At 43.3% G+C, this 27,879-nt stretch overlaps 2 protein-coding genes across 2 annotated transcripts in view; both read right to left on the reverse strand.

Moving 5' to 3' along the window:
• Nucleotides 1-19,198, reverse strand: part of aopep (aminopeptidase O (putative)) — a 63,852-nt gene extending 44,654 nt beyond the window's left edge. Inside the window, exons 1-6 of the mRNA XM_034542549.1 lie at nucleotides 19,179-19,198; nucleotides 17,279-18,012; nucleotides 16,839-17,008; nucleotides 15,818-16,067; nucleotides 14,785-14,998; nucleotides 14,146-14,270 (exon numbers count right to left, since the gene is read on the reverse strand). Coding sequence (XP_034398440.1) covers nucleotides 14,146-14,270; nucleotides 14,785-14,998; nucleotides 15,818-16,067; nucleotides 16,839-17,008; nucleotides 17,279-17,970 — 1,451 coding nt within the window. The 5' untranslated portion in view covers nucleotides 17,971-18,012; nucleotides 19,179-19,198. The remainder of the gene's footprint in view (nucleotides 1-14,145; nucleotides 14,271-14,784; nucleotides 14,999-15,817; nucleotides 16,068-16,838; nucleotides 17,009-17,278; nucleotides 18,013-19,178) is intronic.
• Nucleotides 19,199-19,485: 287 nt separating this feature from the next.
• The window catches only part of dock8 (dedicator of cytokinesis 8), a 50,553-nt gene continuing 42,159 nt past the window's right edge, over nucleotides 19,486-27,879 (reverse strand). The window contains 7 exon segments of the mRNA XM_034542061.1: nucleotides 19,486-21,236; nucleotides 21,667-21,837; nucleotides 24,467-24,573; nucleotides 25,664-25,807; nucleotides 25,905-26,141; nucleotides 27,196-27,285; nucleotides 27,708-27,842. Of these exon segments, the coding sequence (XP_034397952.1) occupies nucleotides 21,185-21,236; nucleotides 21,667-21,837; nucleotides 24,467-24,573; nucleotides 25,664-25,807; nucleotides 25,905-26,141; nucleotides 27,196-27,285; nucleotides 27,708-27,842 (936 nt within the window). The 3' untranslated portion in view covers nucleotides 19,486-21,184.

A 27,879-nucleotide genomic window follows, 5' to 3' on the forward strand; every position in this document is an offset into this window, starting at 1 on the left:
GAAATAGGATTAGAATAAAGGATTAGAATAAAAATGGTTTTAGAATCAAGGAGGTAAAGTAAATGAGAGAAAAACTACAGCGGGGACAACAAGAGATCACTGAGAAAGAAAACGATGACCACCCTTCAAAAAGATCGAAGAGTTACTGAAGTAAGGTTACACACCTATGATTACAGAAAATCTGGCTTGAACACGCCATGTACGGTAAGCCGAATCAACATGTGTGCGTACTAATGAGTATGGGAGTCACTCAATGCCCATCCCTTTAACCTTCTTCCACATTATTATTGTTATTAGCAAAGGGCAGCTTACTCACTAAATGTTTTTGCCAAATCTAACTGCCTTGTAAAAACAAGAACATTATGTTCCCTTGACTGAAATGATCTACTAACAATGGGTACAACTAAATAAATGAAATTAGAAATTCTGGGAGGTTTTGGCCAAATGTTAAGAATTCATCAAGGCCGGGTGCACACCTCCTCTTTTGCTTGTGAACACGACTTCAAAGCACTACGACACATTTTAGGTTTTAAGAGGAGATACAAGTTGTCATGATTTTATTTATTTATTTTACAGTAAAAGAAAATTCTTAACCAAAGCCATCCACTTTTAAGATATTTATAGAGATGAAAAGGAAAGGATTAAGAACAAAGCTTAGCATATGACTATATAATGAACCTCTTTAATTATTGACTTTAATAACTGACCGATTTATTGAGAAACTAAGTTAATTTACCTTGCTCTCTTCTCACAAAGAAACTTATAGTGATGATGTATTTTAAGATTATGTAAAACAATCTGAATATATAATAATATATTTATTATTATTATATTGACAGAACAGATTGGCAACATCCACATACTAAAATACACAAAAAGAATCATATTAACAGTGCCTGTGTATGTGTGTTTCTTAATCAACAACAATTCAAAAGCCACATTAAGCTTTTCAGCAAATAACAGCAGTTTATTGAAGCTCTGAACCAAAGAGGAAATAACAAGGCTGTGAGCAGCTGAATTACAATGTAATGGTTGCAAATTTGACATGGTAAATACAATTCAATATAGAAAATGGTTTCCCTTAATGTCCATGTTAGATGTCTTGTTAAAAATGTTGAAGTTAATTTGATTTTACCTTCAACTTTTCTCCTTGATCAAAGAAGTAACGTTTAGGTATGACAAGGGTCTGGAAAGTTTCACCGCTCATGATTGTTGCCAGCAGAGAACACTGAGCTGCTGAAATAGAATTGGCCCCGGCCCACACCACATTCAGATGAGTATCTAGTGTACAGTTTGCTGGTCAAATTATAGTGTAGGAAAAGGTTTTGAAGAAACATGTCGGATGTTTTTCTTCAAAAGGAAATTCAAAGAGTGAAATATTTGAGATTCTATCATCTTTTGGGGGCTATCAGCTACTCGGGGCATCCTCAAAAATGCCCCGACTAGACTAAGAAGTCTACAGCCATGCTAGCGACTCTGTGAGGCACAGTGGTGCTCTAAATGCTGAAATCATCATGCTCACAATGGCAATGCTAACATGCTGAGAGAAGTAGGGCGCCCCACCAAACCCACTTAGTATAACAACTGAACTGGGTAGAGCCATGTCCTAGCCTTCCAGGGGTAGAAAACATGAGCAGCAGACACCCTGCACAACCCATTACCCTGGTCACAGAGGAGCATGGGAACATGTCGCTGTAACAAGCCACGAGGGTAAAAGGGAGTGGATGCCAACGGCGCTGATCTGGAGCTCCGGTTCGTTCAGCGTTGCAGCAAACAACCGGAAGCAATGCCACTGCGGTTGGTTTTGAATCTTTGCAGCGCTCAGCAGGCCGGGCAGGCTGTATGGCTGTATGGCACTCGAAGCAGGTGCACAAATATCAGTCCCAACCATGAGGCCAGGACATGACGGGCACTTACGAGGTTCTTCAAGCTGGGACTCCATCCGTGGAGATTAACCGACATTGCCACGCTCACTGCTCTCCCTAAGTTTGAACCACATCCACATTACATTTGTGATAATATACAGGATCTGTCTGACACACTGTAGACTATCAGCTTCACATAGACACAGGAATACAGGACAGGACATGTGATTTCTAACCATGAGACAGAACTAGTTGAACAGGACCTATAGGAGTGATCTGTCAAAGGCAAGGTCATAGCTTAAGATTGTTCTGGAGCCTTCTTTACTTCTGTCTTATGTAACGGGCTCTGTGCACCATGAGGGGCTTTGGGCCGACTGTGCGTGACAGACAGGCAATTCTTCAAAAGAAGAATGGGTGAAGGGTCACAGAGGTGCTAATGAATGGTCTCTCTCCCTCTGCTGGCCCATAAAACAACATTGTCTAGAGTTCCCCCTCACACTCTCTAGATCTTAAGTGTCCAGGCCACTATTGATCCGACAATGCTGGGAGAATTTATGGCAAACTGCAAGTATGTTTCAAAGGGTCATACCACCCTACGACTATGTCAAACATGTTTAAAGATGCCTCTACGTTACAGAAGAAAGGTTTTTATCTCTCCGTTTCACTTCATTCTAGTCCACTTTGTTAAGCATCTTCGTATGTTAACTACATGTGAACATCACGTAGTAATAAAACCACACAATGCAGTCAAAGCGTCTAAAGTCATAAAGAATGGTTCTTACTTCCTGACACAGGAGCGACAACCACTTCACCCGTTGGATTGACAGTAAATGAGCTGCTCTTGTGAAGGAAAGATTATTTGCTTAAAACAGTAGATGACAGAGGACTTATTTTCCTTTCTTACGTAACCCTAATTATGGTGACAAGTCGATTACGAAGGAAAACAGTGAGTTAAGACATAGGTTAGTCCGGGTCTGCCAGACAGTCTATTTTAGAGGGAAACCTAAATTGGCCATCTGAGCACACAAATGCTCTGTATTTCCCAGAGGATTGCATTATCAGATAGAAGGCAGGCTATTGGCTTTTGTTACTTAGGAACATGTCAACATCATACAAAAGGCCTCTTATGGGCATCATTTCCGTGACAGCATCTCTAAACCTAATCCTGTGTTTTTTCTGATTACACAAACAAAAGCTCTCACTGGAGCAGGGGGATGCTAACATTAGCCTTATGAGTTTCTTTGTAGCCTAATCTTATTCCCCCACAATTGGATAAGAACGCCTTTGTTGTCAGCTCCAGCGGTGCGTTATATGCGTGCGTCTGTGTGTGAAACACAAAGACAGCCTTTCAGAGACGGCGCTTGCACATGCTCCGCTGAGGATGCGGAATCCATCACGACAGTGATAAATAGTGTCATCCCCACCCTGGTGAGGGTGAACAAACAACAGCATCTTTCACATGCTCTGATACAATGAGTGACATTAGTTGACATCAGGGACCTGTCAGGGACACATGCATGAAAACACAGAAGAAGAAAGGTGTATCCATATGTGCATATGCAACACCTGCACATATGGATACACCTTTCTTCTCCACTGTAGATCTGAATCTGTGTTGGGGAGGAATGTTTGTCCCCGATTAACAATCAACAGTGTCTGTGCTGTTTTTTCAAATAAGGTATTAGACATTAATCTGTAAGCAAATACTGTCTTCCAAATTACAAAACAAATGATTCACTAAAGCTCCGGATCGGACCAATAATTACAATCAATCAAGCATTAAGTGATAGTGATTCATCTTTAAGAAACGGTGTACTAACATGATACTCATACAACGTCTTTGCATCCCACATGTGGTTGGTAAAACATTTACACCTTAGAGTAAAGAAACTAATATTAGTGTTCCTGTCACATGTCTGTTTTTGTAATTTAATGTTTTGCCTTTAGGTGTCATAAAGACGTACTCTCTACTCGTCCTTACTTAGCTCTCTTATGAACAAGGCATGAAAGAAACTGAATCACAATATCTGAATATATGTATATAATATCTAATTGGATGCCAAACATGAATTGTCATCTCTACTGTCAATTATATCTCTTCTCTTGACTTCGTTCATGTGGTTTGTCTTGAGGCTCAGATAAAAACTACGCACGAATATGCTCAGAAACTCACACACAAGCACTGCAATGCATGAGAACACTCTACACTTGTATATATGTAAAAGCCTTAAAACAGCGCTATGAATTCATATCCAGAGGGCGATAAAACAAAGTGATCACGATGAGAGGCTGTCTGCATTTAGTAGCACAGACATGGACCTTAGGTGACCTTTCTGATGGAGGTGTACATCGTCGGGTCTAAACGCACAAAATGAAATACTCATTAAAGCCCTCCTGTGCTTTCTCACGAGACAACCTCACGACTCTGAGTCACCCACGGTGACTTGGCCTTGAATTTCAGAGGTGTGAGTCAGGGCAAGTCTCAATTTGGTGCGCACACAGATTGCAATACTGTTTCGCTCCTCCATCTCTCCATCCATTATTCATCCCTCCATCCATCGTTCCTGGCTGGTAGGCCATTTTTCCCCAGCGGGACACTTCCATGCATAATGCAGCAGTGGCCCTATCATAGTCCTATAATTGACATCCCTAGCCTAGCTGAGCTCATAGCTGGGGACACCAGTAAAACAGCCCCACGAGACATCGGGAGGAGAAGAAAAAAATGATGGGAGCTGAGTGTGCACTGTATGTGTAAATGAGAGAGCGAGCGCAAGAAAAACGTAAAGAAGGAGATACAATTCGACAACATAGATATAAATATTGTGAGTACACAGATACAGTGAATGAAAAGATGATCTGATAGATACTCATGGAGAAAGAGAGAGGAGAGAGAGAATCCTCTGTTATGTCACTGTGAGGAGTTGTTCTCTTTCCCCAAGTGCAGTGTCAACTCCCTGGTGTGATACCAGCTGAACCAGTGTGACACAGTTCTTACGGCATCGCTGGTGGAGCTTCACACATCGTTTGTTTGCATGTTTTCTACATAGGTATGCAGCACTTTTTAATGACAGACAGGTGAGGAGATAGACAAAAGCCACACAAGAGATAACAAGCACACAAACAACTTTGCCTATCCTTGTTCTTTTGTGTTCAAGCAAAAGGTTGGAGGGGTCGGCCTTTCCTAATGTCAGCTTACGGAAAGACGCTTTGTCTCCTTTCACTCCCTCTTGCGCAGAGTCTGTGGGCTATTTTAGACACGGGGGTCTATTTGACCAAACTCCTACCAGCCTTCGTTCCTTTTTCACAAGTCTGACTTCAAATGTCTGGCATTCCAGGCTGGCTGCAGATCAGCTCTCTGCTCCCAGACGGGGCCCCACAGGGCCAGGCCAAATGCCACTCCATGTAGGGCCTGATCATATGAACAGGGGCCAGGCTGGGGCCCCTAGAGGGCCGCTCCACCCACCTCCACTGCATCGCATCAGAGCCTGAAAATAAATAGCAGAAAAGATATCCGAGGTCATCAGGAACAAGGAGGCGTCTCTGCTGCTCACGTCTTGAGAAAATGAGGCGCTGTAGACGCGTAACAAATAAATGACGATAAGATTGAATTTTCTAGTTGTAGTCAAGTGCTTAATCTTAAAAGCCCATTCATGCATACGTGTAAGCAGGTCAAATTTGTATCACACTGAAGGGATCATGTGGGTCATAGCCTGATGAGGTCAAGAATGCCTGTGTACACACACACACACACACACAACGATGCAATAACTGAATAAGGTGCACCAACATAACCCAACACAGGCGCACACACACACACACACACACACACTCACACACACACACGCACACGCACACACACACACACACATTCAGCAAATACTTTGAATCCGTATCAGCTAGGAAGTGATAGCAGATGTCTGATCTATCTGATCTCTTAACAGTAAAACAATCCACAGTGCAGTTTGTTCCATGTTTAGTGCCAAGTCCAAAAAATTATGTCACACCAGAGGAATGTTCTTGAGAGTGTGTGTGTGTGTGTGTGTGTGTGTGTGTGTGTGTGTGTGTGTGCGTGTGTGTGTGCGTGTGTGTGTGTGTGTGTGTGTGTGTGTGTTGGAGCATAGATTTAAAAACAGCGTGGACACGTATTTGTATATTAAGTTAAAAGATTATGGGGCGTCTGTAATATATGTTGCCCAAAATGCGTTCTTTTTCTAAAATACTGCTGGTTCTGTGGTGTTTGCATTTCAAATCTGATGCCTGCAGTGCGCCACAGCGCCATCAAATGAAGCGCGTCAATTATCGCTTTCAGGGCTTTTGGACCTTAAGTGAGCACTAAAGCAGTGTGAGTTCGCCTGGCCACAACAAGCCCCTGTCAATCAGTCTCAGCCAGGTGTTGACGTGACATTTACGTGACATAACCCACATTCCTGTATCACTGCAGCTATTTTCATGCAAACCCCATCACTCATCGTAAAGCACTCAGCAGAATCCCTTGGTTTCTACTTCCGTCTCATTGAAGAAGACAGGATAAATGTATTTCACAGGATTATAGTTTGAGACATGTTTTGCCTGTGGGGTAATAAATAGACAATTTGTCTCTCTTCTATAAGTTGAGAAAGCGAGACAATACGGAGATGTAAAGCGAGACCACTCGGTACAGCAGGGAAACAAGAAGTGTTTGACATAATGTAAAGATGGATAAAGGCGAGATCAAAGGGAAATTTACTCTTTGTCTTTAATAAAGAGGTTTGAGGCGGCTGTAATGAAACCATTGACCTTCTGGTGGCGTTATAGGTAAGTCAGGCAAAGTTATTCTTTTTCTAAATGTCCATTAATGCCTGTATAAAATGTTAACACAATCCAGTTCATAGTTGTTACCTACATGATATTTCACGATTGACCAGCAGACCGACACTGCCCTCCATAGAGGCAAGTTGCTAGTGTGGCTAAAAGCATTTCAAAAGCGGTGCATCTTGGAGCACAGCTCTCTCCCCAAGGCTAAAAGCAAATCCAGACATCGGAAGCATTACCACCGAGCATTTCACAGCACTTTGTTTCAAATATCTCATTTTGGCCGGTTCAGCGCAGAGGTCCCACGGACATTAAGCCGTCTGGCTTTGCACAGACAACTGAAATAACCCTCACACCCCCTAGGTTCCACTATCCACACACGCCCCCAGGATGCCACACCAAGAGCAGCAGCAGTGTCCCCCTACCCCATACAATGGACCCATCCATCACTCCAGGGAATGGGTCCTCTGGACTCATTCATTAGTTAGTAGAACGGGGTGTGCAGTGACAGGCCCGTCTTGCCACAGCCTCTAATCCAGAGTTATGGCACAGTGTGCCTGTGTTACTGTTAAATGTAGTACTATTTGCCAGCTGTTGCCAGCAGGTTCACATCTGAGGGCAGTTAAAAGCCACGTACTATCACTCACAAACCACTGATGACAATGGAAGCTTATATGGCACCTGGGAATAAAACATGACACATGATAGTGGTTAGTTTTGCACAATGCTGCACATTAATATAAACTACTCTAATTGCATGTCCACAACAAATCGGATAACCCTCTCCTGTCATAATTGTGAGACGGTACGGTAGAAGAGCAGGTAAACCTACACCCAGATAGAGAAGGGAAGTCGAGAGGCCCAAGATAACTCGAAAGGAATGCTCAATAACAACACACTTTCTAAACTGGCCCCTGCTATCTTCATTAAGAGCACAGAGCAACGAGAAAAAGAGACAAGGAAAGCTCGAAGAGATGGAACGCTTGTGGGGTTCGGGGCCGCCCCTGTGTGTGTTCAGCAGGGAGGCGAGCAGAGAATCAAGGGCTACACGGGAGAAAAAAGGGAAAAAAACCTCACCTAAAAATCTCAACTACTGTGCAATCACTTTAAAAAGTGTTCACAGGGCACTCCCTCTCCTTCGGTCCAGGTGCAGGCATGCAGGAGCTGCCTTTTCAACTCGCCACGCTCTTTTGTGTGGCTACAGAAAAGAGGGAGATACACTGAAGGTGGGAAGAAAGAAACACCTCATCCTTGGACTATTTGATTAACAGCTGTCTCCCGAGCCAAAAAATGCGACCCCCCCCCAATCCCGCCCTCCCCAACATGAACCGCCCACCCCCCCCCCCCCCCCCCCCCCCCCCCCCCCCCCCCCCCCCCCCCCCCCCCCCCAAATGCCTCCTGAAAGAGCAGGTCTTTGTCGCACACTTCTAGGGTTACTTCATAGATTAAACTGCAGGGGAGAGCAGAAAGGCAAGAAATCCACTGGGACGTCAGAAGAAAGAGGGGAGGACAATTGGTGGGAGGACTGGGAAAGAAAGTAAGGAGGAGTAGAGAAAAAAGAGACAAAGGGTCAACAAGGAGGCAGAAGGCACAAATCAGTAAGGGTGTGATGAGATATCATGGCCAATAAGATATAAGAGTAAGACTCATGTTATTAACTGGGGAAGGTTAAAATGAACATTGAGTCTTTTTAATTTTCCCTTTGAGGTCTGCCATTATATTTCATTTACTTAAGATGGCAACAAGCAGCCTTTCTTCAAAGTGAATGATCTTTCCTTAATGATCAGCTTCATCTTTTAAAAGCTGTTGGTTTTGTAATCCCATTAACACTGACCACTTAGTAAAGTATGCAGGTTTGAAGAAACTACGAATTTCTAAATCCGTTATTGTAAGTGTCTCTTTGCAAATGTATGTTGTTAGTGCTTTGTTGTTAACAATTAGCACACATGGATGTTGCTTGCATTCAAAAGGTTGCCGTTTGGAAGCAAGTCTGAAATGATAAGTCTCTTGCAGCTGCATTACCTACCATGTGGGAATAAGTAACAACTTCTTCCATACTGACAATAATTAAAACCCATTGTCTCCAAAAGCATGTGGCATGCTTTGGGAAATAGTCGGCAGTAATGTGAAGAATATGTGATTTCTAGTAATGGGTTTAAAACATGCCAAAAACACCAGTCTGGTCCTATTAAAAATGAAAAAAGAGCTAAGGTGGTACACGTAAGAGCTCCAGGGCAACGGGTGATTACCCTGCAGGGTGCGACCCCCCCCCCCCCCCCCCCCCCCCCCCCCCCCCCCCCCCCCCACTTTCCCCCCCCCCCCCCCCCCGGCACTCCAGCTCCAGCTCCAGCTACTTCCTCCCAACAGGGACTAATGGCCGATGTAACTTCCTGCAAGCCCATAAACAAACAATGCAGTCAACTGAAGTCAGGCTGAAAATCCTCCAGTGCCACTTAGAGAGGTCAAGAGGTATACACCAGTCATAACTTTGACCTAGCGCCTGTGACAGTTATATGGCTGCCTAGGTTGGCTGTACTGCAAAAGGAAGTGAGCAGTTTAAATACTTGATGCTTTTTCTCCCTATTTCTTCGGGCAGCCACCGCCGGTGGGAGAGTTGTTGTTGTTGTTGTTGTTGTTGTTTTTTACTTCCTTTCATGCAAAACACAGGAGGATCGGGGGGTAAATTTTAAGAAGTATGAAAACTACTAATAAAGCCTGTTTGTGTTATTCTGCGATAATGAAAGGAAGCTGGCAATAATGCAATGACACGTGTTGACAGATGGATATGTTTAAGTATGAATGTGTGGGGGTTTAATCGGAGCCCGCCACTAAGCGGTGTGGGAAGGCCCTCAAAAAAATAAATAAAAGGATTACGCATCGATCTGACTGGTTCAATTACAATTATAACATAAGGATAACACAAAAGCCCAAAAACAAGTTAACTTAATTTTCCCCACCAGAGACAAAAAGTAATGACAATTGATCTGTTAAGCATTCCTCTGCGTCATCCCATTGCTCTAAATACACATCCTTACACACTTATTTGAACAATACATGCATTCATACAAACACAAGCACAGGAATCTGCCTGTCTACAGTGAAGAAAAACAAATCCCACATCAACCGCACTCCTAAAGGGCCTGTTTCAACACATTTCTCGACGAAATGTGGAGGGGGAAAGCACCGCTCTCTCGGGGGACGTCAGCCATGTCTTGATTTGGGCACGCTGCAAACGCAGTGATCTCTGATTAGTCGTACAAGTCCAGCGCACTGCGCTCTGGGACTCACAGACCTCGGCTTCAAAGAGCGAGAGGAAATGCTGTGCCCTTCCTGTCACTCCCAGTCGGAAGCAAATGACGTGGTTGAGATGTGATGTGGAGATTACGCATCCAAATAAAAAAAAAAGAACGAGAAAAAAAGTATGAGCTAAGGCACATTAAAATAAAGACACAGATGTACAAATGCACATACACACAAACAAATTGGGCCGAGTAGGAAACAGTGGGCGGTTTGACCATGACAGCTCAGAGCAGATTCATTAGAACTGTGGTTCACAACATGTTGTTCAAACCCTTCAAATTTAAAACAATGAGCTTTTTGATACGGACTGGAAACAGAAGTAACTTTGAAGCTGCGAAATGTTAGGATTCTGAGCATGAAAACAGCAGCAAACAACGATTGTCTATGTAAAGATAACGTGGAGGAATGTCAACCTGGGAAGAGAAGAAAGTCGCTCTCCTGTGTATATCAATCTTCTCCTAACTTTGTTGACATAGTCGAGCCATCAGGTAAAAACAATTTGCGTCACCAGCATTTCTGCCGTGGTTTGCTCTGTTCGCACTGTTAGCTGCTAGCCGCACGGTATAGAGCAACTTTAAGGGGTTTAAAGGAGTGTGCGTGTGTGTACAATGCAGACCTGCCTTTACTTGACTCCTTAATCTTCGGTTTCCTACGCCCCCCCCACCTCCCCTTCATGCCTCTGTGAATCCTCCCGTTTTGCCTCTGCCCTCCATTCTGTGTATCACGCTGTAAAAGCTTCATGCCTCCTTGCCACAGCTCCCTGTCCTATAGCCCCTCCACTCCTGCTGTTTCTTCAGGGGCACTGCACACAAACATCGCTTGGCTTGGTCCCAAGCACTGGGGCCCACATACCTCCCAATCTCTAGATTAAATAGCGCCAGTCTCTGAAGTCCTTCCAGGGGCTAATGGCTTTTGTTGCTGGGAATAATCCACACATCCTCTCCCACATCCTGGGGGTCCGCTGGCCTGTCGTGAACCTCGCCTTTGCCCTCTTCATCTCTCTCTCATCTCCATCTCAATCTACGCTTCCATTTCGGTCGACTTTCCCGCCTACTCATGGCACAACCCTGTGGTTAAGTGCGGAGACATGCAGGACCGCCGCACCACCCCCATTGAGGGGAGGATGCAGTGAGTTGACACTGGGTTGAGGACCCATGCAGAGTTTATAAGGAGCCAGTGCAGGTGCTGTCTGAAGCTTAATGAAGGCCCTAAATCTCTTCTCTGTCATCTGCAGCTAACTGGAGTCTAAGCAGCCAGGGCAAGAGGGATAAGTGCCTGGGAGCTATCTTCATAAAGGAAAGAAAACATCCATCAGGCAACAGCCACAGCAGAGCAGCCTCAGTGTTAGCCCTTGATGCCCGTTCAAAAGAAATACAGCAGGGAGACAGATTTTCACAAGATCAGGGGAGAGATTTTCCGCAGATCAAAGAGCACTCTGCACTTTGGGTTAATTACAACAGAAGACGAATGCAAAGTTGAGAACTTGTCGCTCTCTGTCCTTCAAAATATCTCGGGTTGAGACTCCTCCTGGCTGTAATGTCAGAAATGCACACAGAATACACATTCAGGTATGAGCTCATATCCTGTCTGGGGCACTTTTCTCGAGGGAGGCCGCCGGGGGAGAGGAGAAAGACAGACGGATAGAAAGAGAGACTGTGGTTGCAGACCGCAGACACTGGGACAACGTTCACTGACCACCCTAATCCCTTTACTTTATCAACACAATATATAAAAAGTAAAAAGCCAGTCAATGATGGTCTTTATTTTTGCTTCAATTTCCAATTTTAACTTCCTTCATATGGCTACGGGCTGGCATGCAGTCATATCTTCAAGCATACCATATGCCAGCTATATTGCAGAGAAAACATCAAACTTGATTTCCAGGGAAACTATCTCTATTGTAGAATGCTAGAGGCCAGACAGGAGAGTGATTGACCGTACAGAGAAATGGAGAGGACGGCAAAACAAAGAGAAACAGAAAGTCAGGAGATGAAAAGAGGAAAATGAGAGACGGTGGAGAGCGAAGAAGAAGTGACTGAAACAGGACACTACCGATGTTAAGTAGAAGAATAAAATAAAACAGGGGAGAGTAAGGGAATACAAGGCGGATGAATATGGAAAAGAAGTCGAGGGGACAGGAGCTAAAGAGGGAACAAAGAAATACATAGAGCAGAATTATTTCCAGTGCACAGGACAATGAATCTGTCATTCAGTGGCTTTGCGCCCACCCATCTGCCCCTGGACCTCTGTTTAAACTGCACACCAACAGACAGACGTAAATATACACATGTCTAGTGGGGAGCACAGAGTCTGCAGAGCACCTGGAATCTCTGCTAGTAAAATTTAAATAGATATATAATACAGCAGACTATTGACTGAGTAGCTGAGTGAATGAAGCTGTGCCCAGACAAGATGTGAGCCATGTATTCTCATCCAAAAGGATCAGGGTTTTTGGGATCTTGGGGTGGGGAGAAATTAAAGAAGGAAGAACCATGTTGTGTTTGGAGGAGGTAAGGAACATTTTACTGAGTGTCAACTTCATGGCTAAAATGTAAAAACAAATGCGAGCAGGTTTAAAGGAGAGAACTGTTTGGGGCGGGGGAAAAGGATGAAGGAAGAACGAGGTGGTGAGGTTTTGGAAACGAGATGAGGAAAGGGAGGAAGGAAGGGAGGGAGGGAGAGAATAGATAAAGTAAAGAAAAGTAGTGGGGAAGTCGATGGGAGAACACATGGGCTCAGGAAAAACTCCCAAAAAAATAGAAAATAACCTTTCACAGGGAAAAAAAGAGAATAAACCTTCAGGAGAGCAACAGAGGAGGATCCCTCATCCAATAGATGTCATGTGTACAGATGAACAGCGTTACAGAGTTACAACACATTCAAAGAATATGACAGAAACTTATGAGAAGAACACAGGGACAGTGTACGGAAACAAAGGATTTAAGTATAGGCTGAAGATTCCTTTGTCTGCCAACTTATATGCGTTTACATTTTGTCTCGCTTCAATCTAGTGCAGCACGAGTATTGTGTCGTTACTGTTTGGCAACATTCAGTCTTAAACTCACAACTGAAACACATGGATGTGCTAGTTGACAGCAGTTATATTTATTTAGTTATATTGGAACCAAAGGAGAGATGACAAGTGACTGAACAGAGTTCGCATTAAAGAGTCGGACTCTTTAATTCAGTAAAGAATTCCAATGTGGAAGATCTCCTCGATGAAGATTGAGAGGTTTGGAAATGTGAAGTATGTAATTAATCATGCAAACCAGGATAAAGTTGAATAAAGTGCTGACTTTGTTGTGGCAAATCTTTGATGTTCTGTTTATTTACAACTTGATTGTAAATGATTGTTCAAACATTGGCCTTTAAATGACAGCAGAATACAGTAAACATACTACGCCGTACTGAAGAACTTTAAAGCTGCTATATTTATTATAAGTATAACTCCTGTAGTTAATTAGCACCTTTCAGCGAATTATTTTGCTTTTAAGGCCTGTTTTGGGTCACTCTCACAGCTCTCATCCGCATCCTTTCCAGAAGGACAGCAAACAGAAGGTCACAGAAAACTGTAATAACTCTGTCGACAAACTAATTTCACCAGATGGTCAACATACTGGAGCATTTAGCAGTTATGAGATATTATAGATATTTCCCTCTGGAGTTGGTGGAGACCAAAACGGAGCTAAAGGGAGAGTGAATATTCAATTCAATTCAGTTTATTTTGTATAGCCCAAAATCACAAATTAGCCTCAGAGGGCTTTACAATCTGTACACATACCTTATGTCCCAGGACCTCACATCGGCTGAGAAAAAGCTCCCAAAAAACGTGTTGCCATGTTGCCTTCCTCTTGCCGTATTGGCCATTAAGGTGGCCATAAACACTTAACCCCAACATTTATTAAAATGTCGCTCTGTATCTGCTGGATGTGTAAAAAAAGTAATTATTTCTTCAATATAAATATAAAAGTGAAATAATTCCAGTGTTGTGTTCACAGGTTGTTTCTGCTGCCCCCAAGTGGTCAGAAAATCAATCATCGCAAGTTTTTTTCAATTTGAATTATTAAATCTTAATTCATATTCATACAGTTTTCTCGCTCTTCATTACTCCCTTACCCTTTGCTCTTTCCAGCTTCTTTTGCAAGGTTAACATATTACATGATTCTGCTAAAGACCCAGTTGTCATTACCTGGCCATGCCCAGACTGGAGAACCCTGCTGGAACGATGAGAACATCAAGGCGGGGAAAGGGGTGGACCCCCAGAACGGCGTGGGCTGCAGCCAAACATCGCGGCAAAAGCTTTAGGACTCCCATCTGCAAGAGGAAGGCAACGGGTTTCTCAAAACAACTGGCAACTATAAACGTGCAAGTTTAGCCTGAAGCAGATGTGTTTATGTTGATACAGATGTGTAGGATATACAATAGTTTGTGGGTACGTGTATTTGCTCTGGCATAGATGCATTGTGTATGTCAATGATGTGCTCCAGGTGAGAGGATATATAGTATCAAGTCAAAGGCAACTGCACCTTCTGTTTGTTACACATTTTTCGTCACTCATCTAACAAGAATCATCCGCTCAGAACTGACTGAACGTGACAAATCCTTTGGCCTAATACAAATAATATGAACACTATTTGAGCTCGAAATGTCTATTTAGAGTATGAGGAATGTTTTAAGTGGCCCTCATTGATTACAGTCTAGTACTTTTACCATTCAGCCAAGAGATGGCAGTTGAAAACCGCCGGCATAATGAAACAACTGATGCTAACTGTATCTTTTAATCGTACAAGGTATAATTAGCCTCAGTGGTTCTTTGTCAAAACTCCACCTGGGCTTTCTGCAGCAAGCAGTCGGGTCCAAACACACGGTGTGGAATCACCCGCTGGGACCTTGTCGACTGCTCAGTAAATCGGCAAGGGTAGTCGCCATGGGAACAAGGGATGCCGTCATTCACCATGCCTGAATAATCAGTTTCAGAGAGCACCTCATCCTCAAGCGACGAGTAACAGAATGCAGAGTCTGAGCGGGTGATCTGGTCTCCGCTGTAGCAGATTAAAAAATGCAAGCAAAGGTTAATAACGACAATTTAATGCATTTTGTTGATGTCTTTGTATACAGTTCTCGAGTTGGGGAACCAAATACGGCACCATGTGTCGCGTCTCTCTGTGCCATAAGCACGGCGATGAAAGCAGTGGAAATATGGAATACATACGTCACAAAGGCAAACCACAGTGATCCCAAAAATATCTCGCCGACATGCAATCACGCTCTAAATCCAACATCCAGCGCTCCCTCCCTCCTCAGCATCAGAGCCGTTCCAAAGGTTCTGAGCAACATCCAAGTTTCCTTCCATTAATTCGCTGAAAATAAAGGCCTTCCTTGTAGCGGGAGATTCCTGGGGCCTGCAGCAGGCTACAGCTGGGCTGCTGCTGGAGGAAAACCATGAGGGGAGGAGGGGGATTACTGGAAACCACTGGCAGACCTGCCAACCTGCTGGCCAGTGGAGAGGGAGACCCCATCCCAACCGTGCCCACAGCCAGCCGGCCCTCTCCAATGCCCCAGCCTGCACTCTATATCCTCGACCTCCGTACAATTTATGTGAGCTTTACCTCTTTTGGTCTCCAAAGATAATGTCTGCTGGGCACAATCAATGTACTATATACTATAGTACAAGCTTTAATATACTTGTCGTAAAAAATCTGATTGAGTACTGCACCCCTTACTTCACCTGCACCATTTTTGGTATGGCGAAAGGAAAGTTTCACCGTGGAATGTTGAAGGGCCAGACTTGGGTTAATAACAGTCTGGAGAGGAGGAGGAGGAGGAAGAAAAGAACACATAAAGAACAAATAATAAAATACCTGCCAGTCTTGACTGGAGAGCCCTTTACTACTTCACGGATGGAGCTTGGTCCAGACATAAGGTCAGCCTGGGCCCATTCCCTAGGTCCGGCCCCGAGTTTGTCCGTCTCGCCACAATCCGTCTTGTCCCTCACGACCCTTTCCAATGCTGGGGGGTTTTCTGATGGGACCTGGCGCCAGTGGCCCACTGCCAAGGTGAAGGTGGAGGCGGGCATGGGCATAGTGACGTAGTAATTCCAGATTAAGGAGCCTGCGGAGAGTAGAGGGAGGGCAAGAGAGAAAGGATCAAAATGTCAAAAGGTGGGGAAATGGAGAGGAAGACAGGCAGAGAGCGAAGGAAACATTTGGACTGAAATGACTTTTTTTTACTTGACTAGTCTGAAGACGTCTTATTCCTACATTGTGTTATTCTTACATCTTGTTATTCTTACATTGTGTTATTCTTACTTCTTGTTATTCTTACATTGTGTTATTCCGTATCCCTCATGCCAACTCGTCAAACGACACAGATCTAAGTACTGGTCGCTGGAGGCAGTTAACATTTTCCATGTCAATCAAAGAAATATGTAAATTTAGGATTTAAAAAAAATAATTCTCTTAAATCAGTTGTCAACAACCTGTACAGCTGCAGTCATTTTATCCACATCTGTATCCATTTTATAGAAAGTCTCTAGTGTTATTGTTACTGCCCCCCTACACAGGAAGTTGACACATCATTCTAACTCTGATTTGTGTTTGGTTGAAACAGATGCCAATGAGCACAACACATCATATCTATTTGAATTACGTCTAAGGGGAAACTTGTTTCAAAGTCAAACAAGCTAAATATATAGATATAAAACAAAATATTGCTTTTGTTATTGAACAAATAGTCACTTAACACTAAGCCATATTTTCGCGATAGATAAGAAGTCGTTCATGTTGTTCAGAAGGAGAGCTGTTGTGTGATTGTGGGCTACATTCATAAAATCGACTTGACTTCTACTGGTTTCAACAAAAGGTCTGCGAAATAACAGCTTACGTGTGTCCTCGTCCTCAATGGGTACAGTGGGCTCCTCCCCACTCATCAAAACCACACACCCACTGGGGGCCCGTACTGTTGCCTGCCACGTTGACATGGCAACAGGCGGCTCCTGGCAGGGGAAGAGTGCTCTGTTGTTGATGGGAGAACCGGCAGTGTAAACACACACCCTGGAAGGGTAAACAATGGTAAACTATAAACAACCCTCATGCAATTCTCAAAGGATCCACCAAACACACACACACAGAACAGAATATAATAATTATTGAACCGCTATTCTAGTCTCTAAACTGGTCTAATGTGGCAGGCTCAGAATAGTACACTGTCATTCGAGTAGCAGATATCAGAGCAGGTGTGCCACCAGTTTTAAAGTATTTAAAGACCGAGTCTCATCATGTGAAACCACAAAATGGTTTCATGATTTGCATCCCGAGACAAACCTGTTGTCCTGGTCTTCGGTCCACCTCACAGAACCTCCTGCTGGCCTCGTCTCATAGCAGATCCTGACAGCACGGGGGAACTCCTGAGGTGACGCGACCCCTTTCTTCCTCACCTGCAGGCTCCATCGGTCTCTGTGAAAATGAAGCGAGCTGCCACCCTGAGCGCCAAGGGCCCGGCTGCACGCCGAGAAGAGCCGCTGCTTCGGCCTCCATCGGCTCGAGGGCATGGAGATAAGATTCTGAATAAAGGCTGCTTGAGGGCTCGCTGAACTGACACCTGACCTCTCGGACGCGACCTCTGGCAGGAGGCTAGACGTGGCCGACACAGAGGTGACGTCCACCTCCTCCACCTTTGACACGTCGAGGTCACAGCAGTCCAGCAATAAGGTGAAATCCCCGTCGCTGGTGGTTTCCCACGAATGTGAAGACTGACTATTTCCGGCTTCGGCTGCAGTCTGCGCCAACCCAATGCCAGGCAGACTCACTCCGGCCTCTTTAGCTCCAGGGTCATCCTCAGCCGCGGTCCCCAATCCAGAGCAAGGCTCCAGGAACAGAACGACGCTACCGCTGATGACCTTCCTGTCGAAATGAACCGTCAGGTCCAGCACATAATGTCTGACAAGTATGTGGTTGGTATTGGCTCGGAGTGGAAGGTCGTCCGTGTCAGGGTTTAGGTCCTTGTCCGGCTCCATGTCACACAAATGGCATCAAAGTTGAGCAGAGGATGGTTGAACCTAAGAGGCAAGACCAGAAATAAAGCTTTATTGTCATTATGTGTTTGTTTCCATACAAGCAAACCCTTCATCTATCACAGGGTAATGGGAAAAGTGTGTGTTTACGTAAGTTACGGTCAACACTTTAAGTTGATATTCTACAGCTTCCTGTGGGCTGAGGCGCTTACTTTTAGTTTGTGAATGTTCTGCCAGTGTACTGCGACCAAGCCAAAACGGCCGTGGGTCTGTACGCTCAACTCAAACTTGAATGCCAAACTCAATCTGTTCACACATTCCGCAAATGTTTTCCAAACAGCAAAAACTGTTTCTTGATTGCATTTTCTGATCTGTGGCGTAATGAAGTGGAGGTATAAGTTAGTTATTTTATTAGCTGAACACCTTAGCACCGCACCGGGAAGTCACAATCCTTCCACTTAGGCTGCTTGGGGCATGAAGGCAAGCTTGGCAAGAAAAGAGGACGCGATTACCATTTACAGCAGGAGATCCTCAAAAGTTATTCGGTGCAGGAGTAAATTCATAAAATGATGAGCACACAAAAAAGAAGAGAATAATATCTACAGCTATAAGTAGAAGGCAACAACAACAAAAAGCAATAATATCTCTCAGTAGAGGATGGCTAAAACATGACCATACGACCCGGTGTGTTTTCTAACTTTGTGATTATAGTGAGTTCACTGTATATCTGCATACTGTTACTGTCGTGTGGAATGACACGCAGTGACTCAAAGAGTCTTCAAATGGGTCGCTATGAGCCAAGTGGAGCAAAGATGGATGTTAAGTAGAAAGTAGCTATTAAGTGACTTTGTGAAAGGCTAAACTGTGGCAGGTCAGTGCGCATGCGGAGTCCTTGCAGGCAGAAACGGGCGACAGCTTCTGAAGGCTGCAGAGCAACAGGTGAACTACTTAACGCCGCAGTGGTGTGCTGAGTGACGCGTTTATACGCACACGCGTCTTCTTGCGTCATACTGACAGTATGGCACGAGGGAGCGTCGCAAGTCTGCTCTCCGTCACTAAAAGCTCAAACGAGTTACAGCAGCGGCGCCGCCATTAAACACCGGCTTCACTGCAGCTTACGGCGGGTTGAGCAACCAGTCCTCAATGAAAACAACCGTCGACATAACGTACTCATACGCACTCGCTTGTTGTTAATGAAATCTACGACAAACCTGTGTCCGTCTTGTCGACGTCGAGCAGTGATGACGTCGACAAAACGAGACAGCAGAAGGTTGTAGTTTTTGTTTTTCCTCTTTTTAAACTCGCGTCGTATATATATATATATATATATATATATTTTTTTCACATTGTATTAATTGGTCATTAGTACAGTAGCCTAGTGGGGGAACAAAACACCAGTAAAATGGATAACTTTAAATTGAATCTGCCATTCAGCAAGTGGTATAGCTCTGTAATATAATACAAATCTTTAAAAGGCCATTTCTTGAAAGTTTTAAAAAGAGCCACTTAACACAGAAATGACAAATGTGCATATATTAACTTTTATTTGGGTTTTTCAACAGCACAGATTGCATGACAAGTAAAACGTATTAAAACACAATAGGTATAAACATAAAATAACTGATGAAGAAACCAAAATGCAATATCCAGAGGTCGAATGCCACCAATGCATCTTATAACGCCAACTTTCAGCAATGCACTGCATGTTTCAAAAATATGTATCCATTTTAGTTAATACTCACACTTGTTTATCAATTTAAACACATTCAACAGCCCATAAATAACAGATGTACCAGGAAACAGAGCGAAACATATTCAAATGAGTATCTAAAGTATATAAAAGATGTAAACACACACTTTTGAAAGTACACTTACATTACTGAAATACAGAGTGAGCTGTGTATGGATGTCAAAGGAAATCAGGTTGCCATGACTCAATACTGCAAAGCAGAACTACATTTCTCTGGAATGTATTTTGACGAGTAAACACAATGCACACTGCAAAGTACAGCTGACTTTTTAACATGTTGCATTTATAGTATCTCTATTCTTAAGTAAGTAAGGAGGAATTACATGTGGCACTCTGTATCGTAGGAAGTGGACTATTTACAGGTACGGAAACTACTAGAACATACATTTAGGTTGTTACAGTTCAGTCACTGAATCCTGCCTACTGATTGACATTTCTAATTAATATCATTATTGCTATTTCTTTATCTAAAAAAACATTTCCATAAAATGAAAAATAGTTTTTCATACCTTTGTAAACATCTTTGTAACTATCGGATGTAATACATCTATGTACAAAATGAGTATTTAGAGATAAGCCATGTGTGATTTTGAGCCTCAGATAAGGTAAGTCTATCTATCTCTTGTGTAATTACATCAATAAGTTAAACTCTTCCATTAGCTACATGGTCAGGTACTGTATGTTCAACATTATTAAGACAAGAATGGCCTTAAGAGCTAACACGGGAAATGGTGTCTATTTTTTCCAGTGCACAAATCCGTCCATACTCTTGCTGCTCCTACATTTCATGCAGAGACGCCCAGTGGAATTCCACAGGCCTTTTAGCACAAAACAGAATCATTTATCATCACAGAGTACAAAGTGAGTTCAGTATGGTACCAAAATCCCCTACTCCAAACATTATCGAAAAAAAACAACACACATCCGTTGACACATTTGCATACACACATCCATACACACAGGTCACGAGCATTATTGGCACACACACAGGCCCCGGGCCAGCAAGGGCAACTCTCCCTCTGTACCAACCCAGTGGAAATGTTTGCAGCATTATTAGGACTTGCAGTTATCTTTAAAAAAAAAAAAAAAGAGAGAAGGAAATCAACAGTGCCAAAGCATCTGAAGATTTTACAGTGAAATGCTCAATAAGCTACACTTTGCTTGAGATTCCCACCTCCATATTTGTATGTGCTCTCTCACCTTTTGTCTCCTGTAACAAACAACCGCGAAATCATAAAAATGGACGTGCAGCAGACTTTACTAAGCACTGGACTGTTGAGAGACTGAGTCCTCCATTGTGGACACAATGTGCGTCTCCAGCGCAGAGGATTGCAAGGGTGTCACCAGCAGTTCATTTCCTTGTTTTTTCATCTTATCTTCTCGTTTCCTCTTTCGGTTTTGTGACGGCCTCTACTTCCTCTCCGTAGCGCTCTCTCTCTCTCTTTCTCTCTGACGAGTCGTGGCATCTCAGGAGTTTTCTTCCTGAGCTTTGCGGAAACTTAGACGTTTGAAGGAATCCCTGTGAGACGGAGAGAAGACAAGTATAAGAAAGAAATATATATATATATATTCCATTTAACTTTCAATAATACATAATGGCAATAAACTAAAACAAATCCAATATAAATATATTTTTTAATTATATTAACATTTTCAAATAATTTAATTAGTCCTCATCCAAGTTAATTTGATCAACTGATTTTTGTCTTTACTAATTCAAGGGTACAATGTGGCCGTGGCTTTGGCTCAGCACTCAATCGGTGTACTGTGGCTCTGGTTCAGCCATCAATACTTGTAGAGGCGACACGGTCACTGTGAATGGATCTCTGCTTAGTTCCATTTGTTCTCACTTCTCTTTGGGTTCAGCAATCATAGAGAGAGATGAAATCAATGAGACATGTTTTTTTCCAGTGTTGTCTCTTGTCAAAACAGGGGCTGGGTCTGTCTACCTGTTCTCCAGCCGAGGCCTGATGATGGGTTTATAGAGCTCAGGTATCTTCCTCTCCAGCATAGGCCTCAGGTTCTCTCTCAGGCGGTTGTAGTTCTTCTTCAGCTCCTGCTGGTACTCTTTCTGGTCGAATGTGATCAGGTGCTTGTTCTTCTCAACTGCTTCACCACACCTACAGGACCAAGAGCAACGTGGAGTCAGTTTTAAACTCTGCTCTTAAATGACATTTCATGAGATGGATAAAAACAGAGTTGAATGTACTCCTTGACCTTTTTAATGAAATACCTTAAAAACAGCTTTAAAAACGATTCCATGCAAAACAATCTGGCGGTAATCCCCTCCCTGTCCTCGAGCCTTCTGAAACGCACTGCGCCGTTTCTTACCGTCAACATCCTGTAACTCCTTGACATAAATTGGACTCCTTTTTCATGCGAGTTAACAATGTACTTGGCTGTAAGACATTCCTATATTGGATCTTTCCAAGTACCTCAGCTAGAATGTGGGTTAAACTGTAAATGACCCACATGGCGGTTTCAGAGCGCAGTAAAAAAAAAAAAAAGGAGCAGCAGGGGTAAATCTCAAAATCAGGAATGACTCGAAAATAAACTGCTATTCTCGGTTATGAGCTGAACGAAGAGCACAGGGCAGGAATGGGATCTCACAGCGGTCCTCCATCATGACCAACACACAGAGCAGTCAGCAGGAAATAAGAGAGGTTGAGATGATTGCAAACACATGTCTGAGTTTATCTCTTCCATTTTAAAAGTAGGTAATATGGAAACAGCAATGTCATGTAACAGTATACAGTAAATACGCAGGCCAAGGAGCATTGAGGACAGTTCACAAGAGAAAAGGATTTTCCAAGCCACAAAAACGTCAACGGATATATAGCTTTCTCTCCAATTGCTTGGTTTGAAAGTTTTAAAATTAATTCTCCTGATGTACCTGCTCTATTTAAATACATGTATTTGTTCCAACTGACTAAATGAGTGTGAAATGAAAATGAATGGCTCTTTCTGTATGTGTCACATCATTCACACGTTTTCTGAGCCGACTTTTAAACATCATCTTTGTTTGTTTGTTACTTGGATAATCCAAATTTGAGCAAAGGGGAGACTAGACATCAGCTACACCGCGGCTCAGAACGCCTGTCAATCAAGAAAACAACCTCTCCAACATTCATCTCTTCAGGCCCGAATCACTAAGACGACGCGTTTTAGAAATGCCATCAATGCAAAGTAATAACATGTGACGTAACACATTTCGTAGATCAAATGTACTGACTTTTTTTTGTTGTAAATATATCTTAGGTGGAATCGTAACATCCATCCATCCATTTTCAATACCGCTTATCCTCATTAGGGTTGCGGGGGCGCTGGAGCCCATCCCAGCTGACATAGGGCGAAGGCAGGGGACACCCTGGACAGGCCGCCAGTCCATCGAGGGCACATGTAGGGACATACAACCATTCACTCTCACATTCACACCTATGGGCAATTTAGAGATCAATTAACCTGCAGCATGTCTTTGGACTGTGGGAGGAAGCCGGAGAGAACCCACGCTGCCACGGGGAGAACATGCAAACTCCACACAGAAGGACCGCTCCGACCGGGAATTGAACCCGCGGCCCTCTTGCTGTGAGGCGACAGTGCTAGCCACTACACCACCGTGCAGCCCGGAATCGTAACATGGCAATATAATTTGTTTCATAGTTTAACAAAATGTAGTTGTTGAAATGAATGACTCCAGGCTAATCACGACTAAAAGTTATGACTAGGTTTTAAGTTTACATGCGAGTAGTTTTATCTAAAATCATGCACAACAGGAGATGATAGTTCATTAAATTAAATATAAAATGTTGCATACGTTTTTGATTCCTATCTATATTGCTGCAGCTGAACGTAAACCTACGTTACAGTGCATCTGTTAACAGCAAAGAGTTTTACAGAAGATGACAAGTGGGAGAAATCAGATTACCAACTTCTAAAATTGTGTTTTCTTGAGTGGGTTTTATTAGAACGCCAGTCAAGAAAACAGGCATACAAAAGGGTGCTGGATGAAAAAAATAAAATACACTTTTTGAAATTAGTAAATATTTGCCAACCTGCTTGTAGCAATCAAGGCAGCTGGAATGTGACATGAGGGGATACAAATTAAAACCACCTTTTGGAGGCAAACTGCAAATGCCCAACACACACACATTTTTAAATTGTGTTCTGAACATTCAAAATATAAAGAAACTCTTGGGAACAATACACTTTTGCAATTCAAGAAGATGAGGGAAAATATCTTCCATGTCATAGAGGAAACGAGAAAAACAATCAGTAATATTTCTTCACACTCCTGTTGTACATAATTGGTTTCTTTAACATGCATCTGATGTGCACTTTAATGCCGAGCATCATTTCCATCTCTGCATCTTGACTGACACTTTGCTTAAGCAGCAGTTTATCAGTCTCCATCAGTCACAGTTGTCTCCGATGCTCTTTCATCATCATACACTGACACCAATGATTATGTATATAGAAAGCATCCTGGAGTCAGTCATGTCTCACAAACAATGAATTTTCTACCCAACAATCTCTTTGAAGTATTGTTCTACACGTCCACCTACTGAGCAAGCACCAGCCACTTGTAACAATAAAGGGAGGCATAAATGCAAATTTAAGTAAAATAGTTGAACTCCTTTTAGGTTTTTTGGCTCACGATGAAAGTTTGTATTGTTGTTTTTTTGGTATTTTTAGTGGTGTTTTTCCTCGTTTTTGCATGACTTTCGTGCTGCTTCTTTGATCGTATCTTACCTCATTATAAACTCTTTGAAACACAGACGCAGTTTGTTGTGGTGACGGAAGAGCTTTGGGTCCGCTGGGATCTCATTCAGGAAGACCTGGGCCACCTCCAATGGGCCCTACAATGATGGGTGAGGGGGACAAAAACAAAAAAGGGACAGAGTTAGAGAGGCAAAGAAAGAGAAAGCAAAAACAGAGGGGAGGAAGGAAAGAGAGGGGTAAGAGAGGAAGTGTTCGAGAGTGTATGAACAAAGGAGGGATGCGAATACCCCTTGTTCAGTCCGGGAAACGACTTCCTAACTGAATGTCTAATGCGACCCCGAGATGTCGAACGAGAACATGAGGAAGATATCAGATCAGAGAAGGAGCCATGATTAGCCTCCTGTATGGCCAATGTCACCACTAACACTGCATACACCCACCATTTGGCTCCCATTTGCCCAGTATGAGATCTTGTTACCTTAACTTATATTCATCATAAAACCACAGCATGCTCGCAGAGTGCCTGCATCACGACAGGCACAGTTAAACAGTTAGCATCATAAGCACATTGGGGCCTGGGCCACAGTCCTGGGTCTGAGCTGCAGACCCACACACAGAAAGCCAGCCTCCTGTGCTGATTACAGTCAAGAGTTATATGTTTACGAAGCTGCTGAGCATTAGCGTTATGTATACAGCCATCGGGACGGACCTGTCAGATTAGACGCTGGAAGATAAAGCAAAGGGGGGAGGGAGCGGAGACGCTATAGCTAGCTTCATCATTACTCCAACATTCACCAGGCTGGCAGGATCTGGAAGCTATCAGATCAAAGAGACCTCCGGTTCAGCATGCCATGCAGCAGGGACATGAAAGGAAAGAAGGGCCATGAATTGACATTTTAACTAAATCAGGCGAGAAGCAAAAAGGACGGGTTAGAGTTGTGGATGGGGTGAAGGCTTTGATGTGTGATCACTGTCATGTCTCCCACCTGCACTCTGGGACTACAATGGAAGCTGTAAATGTGATAAGATAAATAGAGGTAAATTATTCCGGTTTATTTTGCACAGTAAGAAGGAACACTCAAGGGAACAAAAGGACTATGTGTGATACAAAGAGACATCGTTTTGGGAGAACAGCAATCAGTTGGTTAAGCGTGAGGTAAGTGATCATTTCCGCTATAATCGGAGCAGGCACTGTAAAAGAGAAGCGCCGCTCTGCTACGCTCGTACCTGGTTAACAGTGGCTCCCACAGAGCCTTGAAGCAGCATCTGTAACATCTTAGCATCGGGCTGTTCTCTATGTGTGGCTACTGCTAGCTCTCTCGTCTTCTTCTGCATGTCCTCTATGGCCACCTCAATAGGAGTCAGGTCAAACTGGAAGCAAGAGAGAGGTAATATTGTACAAATGAACTGCTGCAGTCATCAACATGTAGAGAAAGTCCTAAAAGAGTTGTTAGATGTTGACATCCACCTCCTCTTTCTGGATGACGTTGATGCGAGTCTTGATGTAGGGGAAGGCATGCATGGTGGTGAGGATGGTTTTCCTCTTGTACTGCTCGTTGAGTTCCCCCCGTGGCCGCCCGCTCTTTGTGAAGGGCGTGGTGTACATGAAGCGGCGCAGGTTGAAGTTCTTCTCAAAGTTTGTCAGCCGGTCTTTCATCTCATAGTCATCAAAGAAGGGCTCCACATAAGTGATCTGGATATATGCCTGGAGAGGAGAGGTGGTTTACTGACAGTTGTTCAATAAATGCAACAAAAACAAAAGACACACAACAATCAGTTTCTGCAAATCTAAATTTGCATGTTCAATATCAGGAACCCCATATATATATATATATATATATATATATATATATATATATATATATATATATATATATATATATATATATATATATATATATATATATATATATATATATATATATATATATATATATATATATATATATATATATATATATATATATATATATATAGCTCCACAAAAACCCCAGAGAGACCCGGTCGAAAGCCTTCTCCAGGTCTACAAAGCACATGTAAACTGGTTGGGCAAACTCCCAGGACCCCTCCAGTAATCTTGCGAGGGTAAAGAGCTGGTCCACTGTTCCACGACCGGGACGGAATCCGCACTGTTCGTCCTGAATCTGAGGTTCGACAAGCGGTCGGAGCCTCCTCTCCAGCACCCTGGCATAAGCTTTTCCCGGGAGGCTGAGCAGTGTGATACCACGATAGTTCGAGCACACTCTCCGGTCCCCCTTCTTGAAGATGGGAACCACCACCTTGGTCTGCCAGTCCATGGGCACTGTTCCCGACCCCCATGCGACACTGAAAAGGCGTGTCAACCAAGACAGCCCAACAATGTCCAGCGCTTTCAGCATCTCAGGGCGGATCTCATCCACCCCTGGCGCCTTGCCACCAAGGAGCTTTTTGACTACCTTAGCGACCTCTGCCAGGGATATGGGTGAATCCACCCCAAAGTCTTCCGGCGCTGCCCCCTCTCCGGGGGACATGTTGGCCGGGTTTAGGAGTTCTAATATATATATATATATATATATATATATATATATATATATATATATATATATATATACACATATATACACACACATACATATACACACACACACACACACACACACACACGTTATTAGTAACATAACATTAGTATATGGCAATGAAAAGATTAAACTTAACCACCTGGATCATTACTCCTTTGTTAATAGAGACTAACAGCAGTAATCATGGGCATGGTCACCTACCTTGCTGGGGTTGAGTTGTTTTCTGTCCACTGGTGTCGAGTCCTTGATCATCACCAATGCGTCTTCTCCAAAACACTGACTGTAGAAGTTCTAGGAGTGGGCACAATTGTGTTGTTAGTATACAGTATAGTCTTTCATGACTTTTATGCACAAATTATACAGATTACAATGTCTTTCAACGCTATTCATTGAAGAATACAATGTTAAAAGAACACCTGTGACGCATGAAATGTCATTAAGCAACTGATTCATTGACTTATTTGATTCAAGACTGGGGCTCAGATTGTATTACTCTTCGTGAAATTATTTCTCCTTTTAAATGAAAGTTTTCCAGGCTCTCTAAAAACTCACTAAAACAGATGGATGACTGTGAGTCTTGCATTCCTTCTTTCTGTTAAACTCAAAGTCTTTGTCATTATCAGATACCACCAGTCAAGCCAGGCACCATCTTCCCTTTGCCCTCCACCACAATTAAACATTAATTCAACACATGCAGCGCACGCACACCGTACCTCCAGCCTGTGTGATATCTCAGGCAGATGTGTGATCCCTGGCTCCTTGTAAATGAATTCCCATTCATCCAGGTCGCCGAACTTGGCCCCATAAAAACCCACCCGGAAATAGGTTCCAAACATCCTCTTGTGGCCCTGGAGGGAAAAGAAGAGGAGCTTTTATGTCACCATC

Source organism: Cyclopterus lumpus, chromosome 9 (assembly GCF_009769545.1).
Source record: "Cyclopterus lumpus isolate fCycLum1 chromosome 9, fCycLum1.pri, whole genome shotgun sequence".
NCBI lineage: Eukaryota > Metazoa > Chordata > Actinopteri > Perciformes > Cyclopteridae > Cyclopterus > Cyclopterus lumpus.